Source organism: Carassius auratus, chromosome 37 (assembly GCF_003368295.1).
Source record: "Carassius auratus strain Wakin chromosome 37, ASM336829v1, whole genome shotgun sequence".
Taxonomy (NCBI): domain Eukaryota; kingdom Metazoa; phylum Chordata; class Actinopteri; order Cypriniformes; family Cyprinidae; genus Carassius; species Carassius auratus.
Window position 1 is genome coordinate 9,693,724 of NC_039279.1, and position 13,642 is coordinate 9,707,365.

At 37.0% G+C, this 13,642-nt stretch overlaps 1 protein-coding gene across 18 annotated transcripts in view; it reads left to right on the forward strand.

The window, feature by feature from the left end:
• Positions 1-13,642, forward strand: part of LOC113056121 (neurexin-1a-like) — a 177,795-nt gene that overhangs the window by 73,972 nt on the left and 90,181 nt on the right. For all 18 annotated transcript variants that reach the window (XM_026222655.1, XM_026222656.1, XM_026222639.1 and 15 more), the window contains 2 exons: positions 1,731-2,175; positions 9,660-10,043. In XM_026222655.1, the coding sequence (XP_026078440.1) occupies positions 1,731-2,175; positions 9,660-10,043 (829 nt within the window). The remainder of the gene's footprint in view (positions 1-1,730; positions 2,176-9,659; positions 10,044-13,642) is intronic.

The following is a 13,642-nucleotide window of genomic DNA, read 5'->3' on the forward strand; positions in this document are numbered from 1 at the left end:
TTCTTAATGCAAATGTAACACTTTAAATGCTCTCAAATTCTTACAAGAGGCACAAACATGAAAAAATGTCTTTTTGTAAAATTTTGGAAGCATTGGATCAGTGCAGACTCTCCATTTGTTTCCCTTCTAAGCCTCCAGCCTTCATTTCAAAACCAATCCACAAGCAATCAATCAGTGTCAAAACATGAAAGTGCAGACTAGTGTAAGCTGTGGTCTGCTGCTGCGTGTAGGCTTTTGGTATCTTTTTTCTGTGCTTAGGCATTATCATTTTCACAGATTATCAACAGGCCTGAGGTCATTGACCTGTGTTAACAAACACTCCAGTGCTTTGAACTCATGAACAAGAATTAATACTAAGAGGATTCTGAATGGATACTCTTCTTGGTTCATTCACAAGCTTTACTGGCATTAAAAGGACCACTGTGTGTAGGCAGTACAAGGGATCTTTTGACATTTTATTTTGTCATTATTTTGCTTTGCAAAGGTCATGTTTAATACATATGCGAGTACTTATTTACGGCAAGGTTGATTTATTCAGGCATTTAGAGCAGGGGGCACAAGATGCTCATTCATCATTTGGTCAGTGCTTTCCAGGCTCCTGATCGTTCAGATCAGGTGCTACATTCAGATGTGTCGTCCCTGTCCCTAACCTCCCATCTGTAATGCACTCTTCTCCGGCGGCCATGTTGTGCAGTGTTTTATAACAGATCGCTTGTGTTTTTCCCCCATGTGAGCTTATGAAGCGGAAAAGAGGAAGGGGCGGGATTCACTCCTGTAGCCCATTAATGGCTGGAAAGGCTCTTGTGCCTGCCTGTGATTGGCATTTCTGAAGCATCATCAATAAGCTTTTATTGCATCCGCATACCATTATGTTCTTCCTGGCAAGGGCTCAAATGAAATCGAAACTGAATTAAAAGAGTGTTGTCGTGAACACTTCACAGTCTGGTGCTTGGGTTTATATCACAGGGTTTTGGCCTTGTGGAGGAGCGACCGAAAGAGCTTTACCTCACATTCTGAAAGGGCAGAAAATGCTCTGTTATTTGATTCCATCTGGACTGAATAGTAAAACAACACCAGGAAGCTTGAATGATTACATACCCACTATAGTACAAGATAAATATAGTAAGGATATGTACTTTTTATCTCGAGACACCAGACAAGTATAAATGTCAAAGTTTCTTTTTAATTGCTGAAACGGCTATTTATTTATTTATAAATCTGGAATTTTATTTGTTTTTATACTGTAATATCCAGAGTTTTAATGACCACACAGATGCCAGAGGAGACTGATGGTTATTTGTTAAAAATGCACCTGAAATAGGCAAGACATGACGTTTGCTGCCTAAATAACCAATCATTATCAGTAACCTCTCAAAATAAGCTTTTAGTGTCACTTCAGTGTCATTGAACCTGCTTGTGATCAATGCAGCAGTCAAAGGAAGGATTTCACATATAGTCAAAATATTGATTTGAATTTTTGAAGGATTTAACAGCAATGAACAAGTGGAGTTCGTCAATACATTGACAAGTACATGTTTATTTGTTTAGTTTTTTTCATTTATTACAAATGCAAATATTACATGCAAATTCACCAACGAATTATATTTATCTGTAGCTCCAGTCAGGAGCGACAGTATTGGGTTTCTGGGCCTTTTGAACAAATTTGGTTGAACATTGATTTTTGCTGTTAACTCAACGAAAGTCTGTTTTTCTTCTCTTTTCATATAAAGGTTGTGTACAAGAACAATGATGTAAGGCTCGAGCTGTCTCGACTGGCCAAGCTAGGAGACCCCAAAATGAAAGTGAGCGGTGTGGTGGCCTTCAAATGTGAGAACGTGGCTACCCTAGATCCCGTCACCTTCGAGACGCCAGAGTCATTCATTACCCTTGACAAGTGGTCCGCCAAAAAAGCCGGTTCCATCTCCTTCGACTTCCGCACCACTGAGCCCAACGGGCTTCTCCTCTTCAGCCATGGAAAACCCAAACCGCAGCAGCAGAAAGACCCCAAGAGCCCCAAAACCCTAAAGGTGGATTTCTTCGCCATTGAGATGCTGGACGGCCACCTGTACCTTCTGCTCGACATGGGCTCGGGCACCACCAAAACCCGTGCTGTCAACAAAAAAGTCAATGATGGGGAATGGTACCACGTGGACTTTCAGAGAGACGGACGATCAGGTAGAATTTGGCTCTATGACTTAATTGCACAGCTGTTCTTATGTTCTGGTAATGTATTCAATGTATGGTTAGATATTGGCTGATATTCAAGGTCTATGAAATATTGACAGCAGTGCTCTCTTACGCTCGCATGAACACAGTCATAACCATGCCTTCCGGAGCTCACTGTCAGGCAGGCATTTGAATATGAACAGGACACGCAGTCCTTCCTGTCTTCCTCCTCCTTTCTTGCTCTGTCTTCTCTGGCGGAGTTGCCATGGAAACCAGATTTGGTTTCCCAAAGGAGAGAGCGAGCACAGCTCTGCCAAGTAAAGACATTCATCCCTAACTCTCCCGCTATTTCCCTTTTCCTCGCATGTCAATGCTGTTTGCCTGAAGTCAAAAGGAACGGCCTTTGGTACCCGTTCATTTTCTCGCTTCTGTGAAAAAGTGGAAAAGGCTCTATTGATCCATGGTTATTGCGAATCTCTCATCTTCTCTTTCTGGATGTAAAAAATGCCAGTCACCTGCATTAGTTCTGACATATACTGCAAGATTAAATTGTGAAAGTTATAAGGAGAAAATTAAATAGCTTTTGGAGCGATTATGAAATCAGATTTATAAAATAAGAGTGGTATTTTTGTTTCATGCCAATATAGTATTCAACTGGGATTGGATACGGTTTCGTAAGGAGCACAGGTCTCTTTTTTTTCCACGGGTTTAAACAGTGTTTTTCATCAAATCATCGTTTTTATCCACAGGGCTCGGTTTGATCTTGTTCTCCAGGCTTTATTGCTGCACAATCCAGTGGCTGTCATTGTGAGTTCAGGCACATTTTGAAAGAGAGAATAAACCTTTTCTCTTAGTAGCATTTCATGGGTATCTGAAACACCATTGACAGATGGGACCTTGCATTTAAGGCCCACAGAATGAGCTTTGTCACTCTCCCGCCTGCGTGAATTGGCTGCCTACGCAAGCCGTTTGATCATATATGGATAGCCGTCCTGGTGCAGGCTGAGTGTGTGTGTGGGCATGCTGGTGTTTTTGCATATGGTTGTGCATTTGCATATGTGTCTATTAATGAGAATGTGCATATGTACACGTATAGATGTATTTCAGGGGCGTTTTTGATGCGAGAATATAGAAATATGAGATTGGGTGGTGTATAAACCACTTCTTTTTCTAAAGTGACACCATACACCACAAATTAGCCTGAATGAATGGGTCAAACTGGTGGAAATGGACAGGCAAAGTACAAAGTAAACACACCCACTCAGACATCACCACTTTCGGTCACTTCTGAATTGAAACAAACTGGAAGTGATGATATATGAGTGATGATTTAGTGACCACTCAGCTCAGTTAAATGAAAGCTGCACTTCCATGCCTGCGACATTCATTAAACCTGCAGTGTTTACAGAGGATTTGTTGACTAATGGTACAGAAAGAAGGTTAATTTTAATAATAATAGCCAAACATCGGTTACCAGTAACAATTCACACAAGTTATGCGTTTAATACCATACTTCTGCAGTTCTTAATTAATCAGCAATATTAAAAACTGTTTAAACATGAGATTTTAATGTGATTTTTTTTAAATTGTGAAGTCATTAACTCTTTCTAACATTTGTATTTGTTGCATTGACAAATAATCTGTTCTGTATCTGTATTCATATAGAATTAGATGAGGGTGGGCTGAAACGAGTTGTGTGTCAACTAAGTGAAGAGCCCATTTTTAACTCCGTTAATTTATACAATTTAAAACTTAAATTGTAGTTTATACTGTAACATTTTTTTTTTTTTTTAAGGAAATCTCTTATGAAGACTTATTTGATCAAAACTATTGTACACAGTGTGTAGTTGTGGAATGGTAGTGTAGTTTCCATATAGCAAATATTCATTGTATAATAAATTATTTAAATTAAAACATTTAAAAAGGGGGAAAAAATGTAATATAATATCTTGAAAATATAATATCGTAAAATAAAATATCTTGGTGTAATGTTACTCACATTTGCATTTCATTTGTTTTTATCTATTTTTGAGCCCTTCTGAATAAGATCCTTGACTTCAAGCACATCCATAAGAAATAGTATGGTAATATAATGCATAAACAAAATTGTACAGCATCGATAGTTTGTTGATAGTGCAAGATAAATTCCATACACGTTTCAAGCCAACACCGTGTGAACATCAAATGAACTGGAACATGAATTTACATTGGAATGAAAAAACCAAATGGGACTTTGCCTCCATTTTCAGAAATTCACTCTAGTTAACTGGTCTGTGTATATTTTATGCATGTGTACATAATTTAAAACCGGACCAGCATTACGCCTTGCTATAATCACTGAGCAGAGTGAATGGAAGTCGAGATGATGGTGAATCCTCATTATTGATGATCCTGGGGGAGATGTTTGGCGGCTGTTTAGGGGAACAGTCGCCAAGTGCGCAAAACAGGACAAGATAATGTGTGTGTGTGTGTATGTTTGTATGTGTGTGTGGGGTGGGGCTGGGGGGGTGAGCACAAGACGAGGAGAAAGAGCCGCTATGCCTCATCAAATCCACACAGACTTATTACCGACTTAGGAAAATGAAATTCTTATTTACTAACACTGTTAGCATGTTACAAGTAGCATCTCTTCAGTGATGTATCAAGTGGAATAGAACGGAAAGCACTATTTCAGCGTATTTGTCAAAAAACGCTTGGCAGGGAATAAGTTACACGGAGCATAATTATAATTTACTGTGCCTCCATGTCTGCTCGTTTAGTGTTTCTGCCATTTCTTTGGGTTTGCCTGTGAATAATGAGTCAGATACAGGAGGCCGTAATCAGTCTATGGAATCACATTTAATCTCAAAGTGAATTTTTCTCCCTCTCGAGGTATGTGACGCAGATCTGAGCTCAGGCCCAGAGCTCTACATCACAAACTGGAAAGCATTGCAGAACGATACTGCAGCCATTCATTCAAATCCCACAATAGCCATTAATGATGAAAATAAATCATAGATCTGAGAACAAATACATCCTTTACTGGAGCTTGGCACACATATAAATGCACATACAGTACATACTAACAGTTCAGCTTTTTTTGCTGATCTATTTACCTAAGAATTATAATAAAAATCCATATATTTTTGGCCAGTGTTTGTTTAGATTTTAGAGCCATTTAAAAGTCCAAGTTAGCATTTGCAGACTGACTTAAAGTCACAAGTCACCAAAAGATAAAAAAGCCATTCCAGTAATCAGTGCCATTTCTAGGCATAGGCCTAGGGCACCACCAGCTGAAGGGGCACCAATGAGCTCTCATACTGGCACTACATTGCTACATTTTAGCAGGGTTGTGATAAAGAGTGGCGTGGTCACCCTGAAATATGACTCCGCCCCCACTGGATGCGCCAACATCATTGGGTTGGAGTACTGTCAATCTGACAATGCCTGTATGCCATTGGATCAGAGCGCTGTCAATTGCTGCCTGATTGTTGCGTGCAAAGTTTGCAGTTGGAGCAATCATCAACGCCACTAGATTAATGGGCTCTGTCATTGCTTTGGCAAGACAATGTTTTGTTTTCGTTTTGTTTTTTGCTATGCAATAAAGCTTCAAAGGCCAGTTTAAAATATTGGCACAGTAAATAAAGTGCACAAAAATCAGTATTTTGTTTAGGCAGTATTTGTGGCAGCTGATAAATCATGTTGTGAGATTTGTCAAATTGGAGTTTTTGCGCCAATGCATTGTTAAAGGGTCAGTGTGTCATGTAATATCCCCATGAAACACTTTAACAGGCAATGAAAAAATAGTGATATAGTAAAAATCATTAATTCATGAGAACAATACAGCCTTTATTAAACCACTTTGTCGAGTTAAATCAAACTTACAGAGGAGTCAAAATACTGAATCAGTCGCATTCACATAGAGGGAAGAGCGTCACAATATTTAAAGGGGAAGTTCACACATTAACGAGTAGCAAAAGATTAAGTAGCTGCATTGATTACTTTTATGCAACTGATCAGGCTTTTATATGTAGTTTGTGGTAACAAAGGGTTTTATAGGGTTGACTGAAATAATAATGCAACAACTGACACTTTAAATCAAGAAAAACAACAAAACAATTTAACAAAAAACAAATAAATACAAAAAGTAGCCATTGATAAAATTTAAATGTATCCAAATGCAAATGTAATAAAATTAAGTTATGTGTGATTTATGTGCAAATTCTGTGCATTGGCTTAGCTACTAGGGATTGTTACATCGGGCTATACAGGCATCTAGTGGCAATACAATGATATTAAAGCTAATAAATTGGGCAAAATGTTTATCTTAACATTGCATGCATTCAAGTGTATTGTGCACTTTTTTTCATTTAAAAGTAGGCCTACTGCTAAATGAACAAAAGTGTAATAACATTTGGTTTGCAAACACTTTAAACAAAAAGGTAAAGCCTAAATATCAACTTATAACATTAATGTAATTAAATTAAATATAAAACAAGCCATTTGTTACTGCCAGGACTTTAACATTTAAAAAAATAATAATTTATAGTTTGTTATAGAAAAACAAGTTATGCTTAGAGTCAAGAGCCTCGATGATAGCATTATAACAGGAATTTTCCGAGTAGAGACCTGCATGATCGTGGGACCAATCGCAGCAGAGTGTGGTGCGGGACAACACTTGATGGGCAGGTAGAGACTCGTGTGGGATGCAGGAGAATAGTTAGGGTGTGCTCACACTAGGCAATCTTAACCCTGCCAGAGCACGTTTGACCCACAAAACCTGGTTCGTTTGACTAGTGTGAACGCTTTGTTTAGCAGTCCCTGGCTCGATTGGAAAAGGCGGGGTAAGAGCGTGGTTCAGTTATATATAGATCTGTGTGCGAGAGAGCTTCTCGGCTGTATTCATGTGCTATCAGAAACTTCCTATTTCCAACTTATAAAGTCATGATTACGAGCTTGTTGCATTCTTTTCTGTTAAAAACAGTAGGCAGTGGTTTGTGAATGTAGATGCTTAGCCTAAATAATTTGATGAAGACCATCACCTCCTGTGACCTACGATATGTCTATATTTGTATTCAGAGCCAGTGAGCAACAGACCTTCATAATAATAACAAACTGCATTAATGTGAGATAAAGTAATATTCAGCATTAGTCAATTAATCTGTTAATGCGATAACTTGCCCAGCCCAATATATATATATATATATTATCTGGGGGAGCGCCAATAGGGATTTCGCCTAGGCCTTCAAATTGTCTAGAAAAAGCCCTTCCAGTTATAGAAAGCCAATAAAATTTGACCTTCTGGAACCATTTTTATTTTTTATTTTTTTGGGTTCCCATGAGGATACAAGCTAAGAAATCATACAGAATGATCTAAAATGAAAGTTTTCTGTAAGGGGGAGGAATAGGGGTAAGGGGATAGAAAATACAGTTTGACCAGTATAAAGCCTATATAAGCCAATAGGATGTCCCCATAAAACACTGTCCTTTGTAAAGAAATATCTATACTGTAACTGCACACTTAGCTTATTTTGACTGATATTTCAGCAACAAACATTTGTCAAGGTACCATTTCCTCAAAATAGAGTTTTGTAATAAAGTACAGTATAAAATTAAATAAAGTAAGTAAAGTCGATAATGGATAAGTAAAGTCAGTAATTATTCACAGGTGAAAAATGGTAACATCGCAATCAGTTATCAATAATTTGTTAATAACAAGCCTGTCTTGATCTATTAAAACAATTAAGGTCACAAACTGATCTGTTTGTCATTACATTTCCTACCTAGACAAACTTAACAAACAATGAAGCATAAATAAGTCCTAAAAGACACCAGCCACATACCCGTACCCAACTCGTCTATGATTATAAAAACTTGTTGCCCTAACTTGCACCTCCATGAGATGTTGCTTTAGTGCTTTGTTAAATAAGCTGTCCCTTTAACGTGTTGCATGCCTTACAGTGCCACCACTCGGTTACAGTCACACTAATTTGCCTTTATAACAGAAGCTGCATTTTTGTCACTAAAGACTTAAGGTTTTGGCACTGAAAAGACGGCATCTTTCATTCTAAGCTGCCTTTTATTGAGTTTGGACTGAGTGTTGGACACTAATAAACAGGATTCCGCAGTGGCCAGCGCTTTGCGTTAATCCCTGCCTGTTCTCTACTATCTTGCCAGTAATGGCTGTTCTTTTGTAACTGCCTTCAAGGCGTGAATAATGGCAGTGCACAGTGGTGGAAAATGAGAAGGAAAATTCTGAATTGACGGCTGCGTACAAATGCCTGTTTGTTGGAGTCGCCAGGAAAACAATGAGGATGATTATGGAACTCGTGAAAGCGTTTTAGCGTTATTAGACCGAATGAAAGACTCGCCTCACCTGAGAGCACTGTGTTTTTGCTCTTTATATTAACCACTGTTGTAAAAGCGGTATTTTAGGCATAAACCATAAAAGCAGAGGGCGGACTGACAAATCATTTGTGAGAACTGAAACAGTCACAGCCAATAAATTAGATATGAATAGAGCTCAGCGTTTATTCTGTTGTATGCCCTTTTGATAGCGATGACTATGCAGTGAATCTGCTACATATTGTCTACTGTTGCTATGGAGACCGCTTTTGAATTTTTGTCTTTGTGCAAGGGTTTGCACTCTCAGTTCAAGACAGCACTAAACAGATTATAACATGAAAGCTTGTGCACATATATGAATGTTAATCCATCTGTGATGGTTTTTGTGACTGTGAGGCCTTATTTCCAACAATATGTAACATTTAAATGATTACTATATACATCCAGTAACAGTATACACACAATATCATACTGTACAGAGGACTTCATTATAAAGATTCCCTTAACAAAATAATGTTTGTAATGAAATATGTAAAAAAATATATATATATATTTTGAATATTATTTAAATTAGTCTTTCTATTCCAACAGTTTTAATACATTAAAAAAGTGCATATCTTAACCAGAAATTAAAGCTAAAGACTTCTCAATGTGCCTATGGCCCAAATTTTGTCCTGGGCTTCCTATTTTTTTCAAGCTCCAGTCTTGTTCATAACTCATATTTTTGCTATTGACATCTATATCAAGCTGATTTGATCATCCGCAGAGTGAATTTATACTCAACACATTCCTACAAATGCAAAACTGACAGATCAGTGCTATATGCGCTGTTCTGACAAATAGTGACAAAGTGTCGCTCTGAAATCATCTTTCGCACTTCCAAGCTTAAACATGAATATACAGTAGCTACATCATTTCAAATTTACTTTGAGGAGTCTGAAACCGAGAGATTTTTGTCTGCTTTGTGTGCTTTGAAAGCAAAGGGGGTTTTATTTAGAGGAAAGAATGAAGGATAATTTCAGTACCCTTAAAGAGCCTCATTTGCATAGTCTGTAATTAGCATATATCATCTCTCATTAAAGCTGAATCAAACTTTGTAGAAGTTGCTGAAATAGCATCTAAACATCAAGTTAAACCAATGAAATTTGCTCCTTGTGGTCTTGTGACAGGTACCATTTCCGTCAACTCGATCCGTACTCCCTACAACGCTCCCGGTGAGAGTGAGATCCTGGACTTGGACGACATGCTCTACTTGGGCGGCCTGCCAGAGGACCGTGCCGGCCTGATCTTCCCTACGGAGGTCTGGACTGCACTCCTAAATTATGGTTATGTGGGCTGTGTGCGAGATCTGTTCATGGACGGCCAGAGCAAGGACATCCGGCGAATAGCAGAGGCCCAGAGAGCTGTCGGGGTGAAGCCGTCCTGCTCTAAAGAACCTCCCAAACAGTGTCTAAGCAACCCCTGCCTGAACAGCGGCACCTGCAGAGAGGGCTGGAACCGATATGTATGTGACTGCTCGGGGACGGGCTATCTGGGACGCTCCTGTGAGAGAGGTGAGTACCTGTATTTTGCACGTAGAGTCTAGATTTAGATCTTACATTGTGGCACTTGACACTCATATCTATGATGGCCATGACTGACAACAGTTTTGATGTAAGCTTGTCTTCTGTTTTCTGTTTTTGTAGTACCTCCCACAGTGAAATCTCATTGGTGTAAAATCTACCATTACATAATAGTGGACCACAAAAGCATTTAATCATATTTGGTCACCAAAGCCACACTTAAAATATATGAATTTCATTGTATTAAAATAAAATTTTATTTAACAAATATATGAAATAGTCTGATCTCAAAACAATGATGAAAGGACTTTTCTATTTAACTTTCTTTTTTTTTTTTTACCGCTTGAATGAGACTAACAAACTTACTTTTAATGGCAAGACACTGCCATTAAAACTCCAAACTACACATTTAAGTGTTCATTTTATAGCATTTTATCTATTTCCATCTGTATTCTGGTATTGCCTATTTTGCATCTAATCTCAAATACATTTACAAATACATATCAATTTTCTTAAAAGCACTTAAATACAATAAACATTGTATTCATATATATATTCTGAAGGTTTTTACAGAGGGGCTTGTTCATATATCACTCACCTGATATATATTTAAAATCTTATACCCTAAAAACACATAGTGAGATGTTTCTAGCTGTTTTCAGTATTTTCTGTTGTATAGAGTGAAAACAAAAAAATCATATATATCCAAAATCACCTCGGTAAAAACTTTTAATACTCAGAATTCTGTTCTGGAAATGTATGCAAATTAGTGTATAGTTAATTTGCATAGTTATAACTACATAACATTTCAGAATATTTGTCATACAAAACAAATGCCATAATGTACTGTGATTAATTAATTGGGGAAGAATGGTGATATCTATTAGTAAAAATGTTCATCCTATTCACCTTAAATTCTTTGTTTGAGAAGTGCACTATATTTCTATCACATAAATGCCAGCTTTTATTTTTATTTTATTTTTAAATACAAGAACCTCATACATTTTGAAGTGTGGCTTAAATAGCCAAATACTTTTTAGGGATAAACCACATATTTTATCATTAGCTGTGATTTTGTTGCTTAGTGCATTCTTCCTCTTTCTCTGAAGGACTGAAGTAATCAGTGCTTCTATGAAAGATCTATACACTCATTCTTTCTCTCATGACGTGTAAAGACGTGGCACTCATTCAGAGATATTTTGTCCATTATGATGCGTAGGGGAGGGTGACATTCACCGCTTTGTCACCTCGGCCTTAGCATAGAAGAATATCTCTCTTTGTCAGTTCATCCTTGACAGTGTTGAAGAAAGTGCAGCTGAGCTGACGTTACTGTTACCGTGGTAATTGTGTTTCTCTTCAGTCTATGTCATCTTCAGAGAGAGCCACTCAAGCATGGATTATGTTTTTGCCTTCTGTCTCCCTCCCTAGCAGAATTTTAATTCTGTTGTTTTTCCAGATGAACAAAGCAGCCAGCGTTCACTCCCTCACTCCTAAAAAGGAAGCCAGTGAGAGCTCTAAGTCCAGCTATGCATTTGTATCCCTTATAGGCATTTCCTTATATTCATTCTGGTTGGCCTGCGTGAAGTGCTTTAAGCTATAGTGGCTAATTCTTTAATGGAAGTGCATCTCTCTAAAGCTTGTTGCTGTTGTCTGGACACTGATATCACCCTGCAGCAAAGCCACTACTGTGGGAAAATACAATCAATTATATGCGCATTGTTGAAGCTCTGTGCAGGAATTATGGAAATGATTTGGTCAATTAAGCCATCAAAGATGGCTTGCTTTATCATCACCCGAGCAAAGTTCACCGCAATAGGCATCAGAAGGAGATTGGTGCAGTCTGGTGCAGTTTAGGGTGTTGCCAGCTTCCTCCAGATGTGCATTTATAAGATTCCAGTCACAGAAAACAGCTTTTTGTGCAGCGGTAGAATGGAGAAATTAAATTAGATGGACGTACAGAGAAAGAGAGAAAGAGACAAAAAGAGACTGATAAGTGTTAATCTTGTCAGCAACATTATTAATGGAAATGTTTGTTAAAGTTTTATGTATTTGTCAATGATAATGAAGATGAGATGACAAAGATGCTTAATGACAATAATTAAATCAGTTTAATTAAAATATGCTTAAAATATGATGAGGGAAAGATAACTATGATATTAATGCAGCAAATGATTTTAGAAGAACATAAATGCAGAAAGAACTGGTTGAAAAGATCTAATTATAGTGTGTTGAAAGAGCTGAACAGCAGTGTGTGTGTATATATGTATTTAACAGATAATGAAGCAAACTGACAGACAAACTTGAGTGCTAGTCAGAATGAGCAAGTTGTTGTTGCCATAACGCGTTACACTTCAGAAATGTTCTGAAAAGTTTATAAAGCGGAAGATTAATAACAGTCTTTAAGGCATGAAGAACAAAGTAACTGAAAAATAACCCATCATAATGGCTGTTTGTTGTTGTTGTTATATATATATATATATATATATTTTTTTTTATTATCATAAATCTCTTCTGTGATTTGATACGTTTAAATATAGTTAAAAAAAAATCAGAATTTAAAACATTTGTTAATAGTTGATCTTAACTAATTAGTACATAATTTCAAATGAATATGAATGATGATTATATACTGTATACTTCAGCCTACAATCTAACTAAAATTTGACTACACATTACTGAAATGTAAAATATTTTCTGTTTAATGTATACTAAATGAAATTAAAATGTAGAATAGTATAAAGAATATTAAAAGAATATTATAATGTTTTTTTGTGTATGTGTGTGTGTGTATGTATGTATGTATGTATGTATGTGTGTATATATATATATATATATATATATATATATATATATATATATATATATGTGTGTCTGTGTGTGTGTGTGTATAATATTTATTTACTGTAGAGTAATTAATGTACAGTAGATTAGAGTTAGATCAGAGTAAACTGGACAAAATTAATGGATATGAAATGAAGAGGGGATTGTTGTTTGTTCAAAGTGTGGAATACTAAAATGTTGTTTTATTTAAAAAAAATATATATTTCAAATTATTATATGATAATTCTATGTATATTTCCGTCTAAATGAATGAATATGACACGACAAAAGGCCACATTTATAGGACAATAGAAAGAAGAAAAAACACTGAAATTGAACACCACCGACAGATGTAGACAGGGTGAGTTAGAATGAGCAAAAGAAAAAAAAAAAGTTATCTGAGCAAGTCATTACATTCACAGTTGGTCCTGCCCAGCTATCTGAGGTGAAATAAACCCAGTGCATAAATCCATAACCACCCAGCTGCTCTCAGGGCTTGACTTACTTGAACAAAGCATTGAAAGGAAAACAAACGCCCCAGAATAACATCTGCCCTAATTTCCTATTATGTCTCCAAGGGTCCTAATGGGCTCTTATAGTGACTAAACTTAGCTTGTAACCTCTGCTCATCCCTCAGTACCTGATAGTTCTGCAAACAGAGTTTTACCCTACAGCGTTTATTTTGTTTAGAGAGGAGATAGGATGTGCTACAAGCGGGTTCAAACAGCCAAGTCATTATAGACTTCACTTTTATTTCCCACAGCCACACC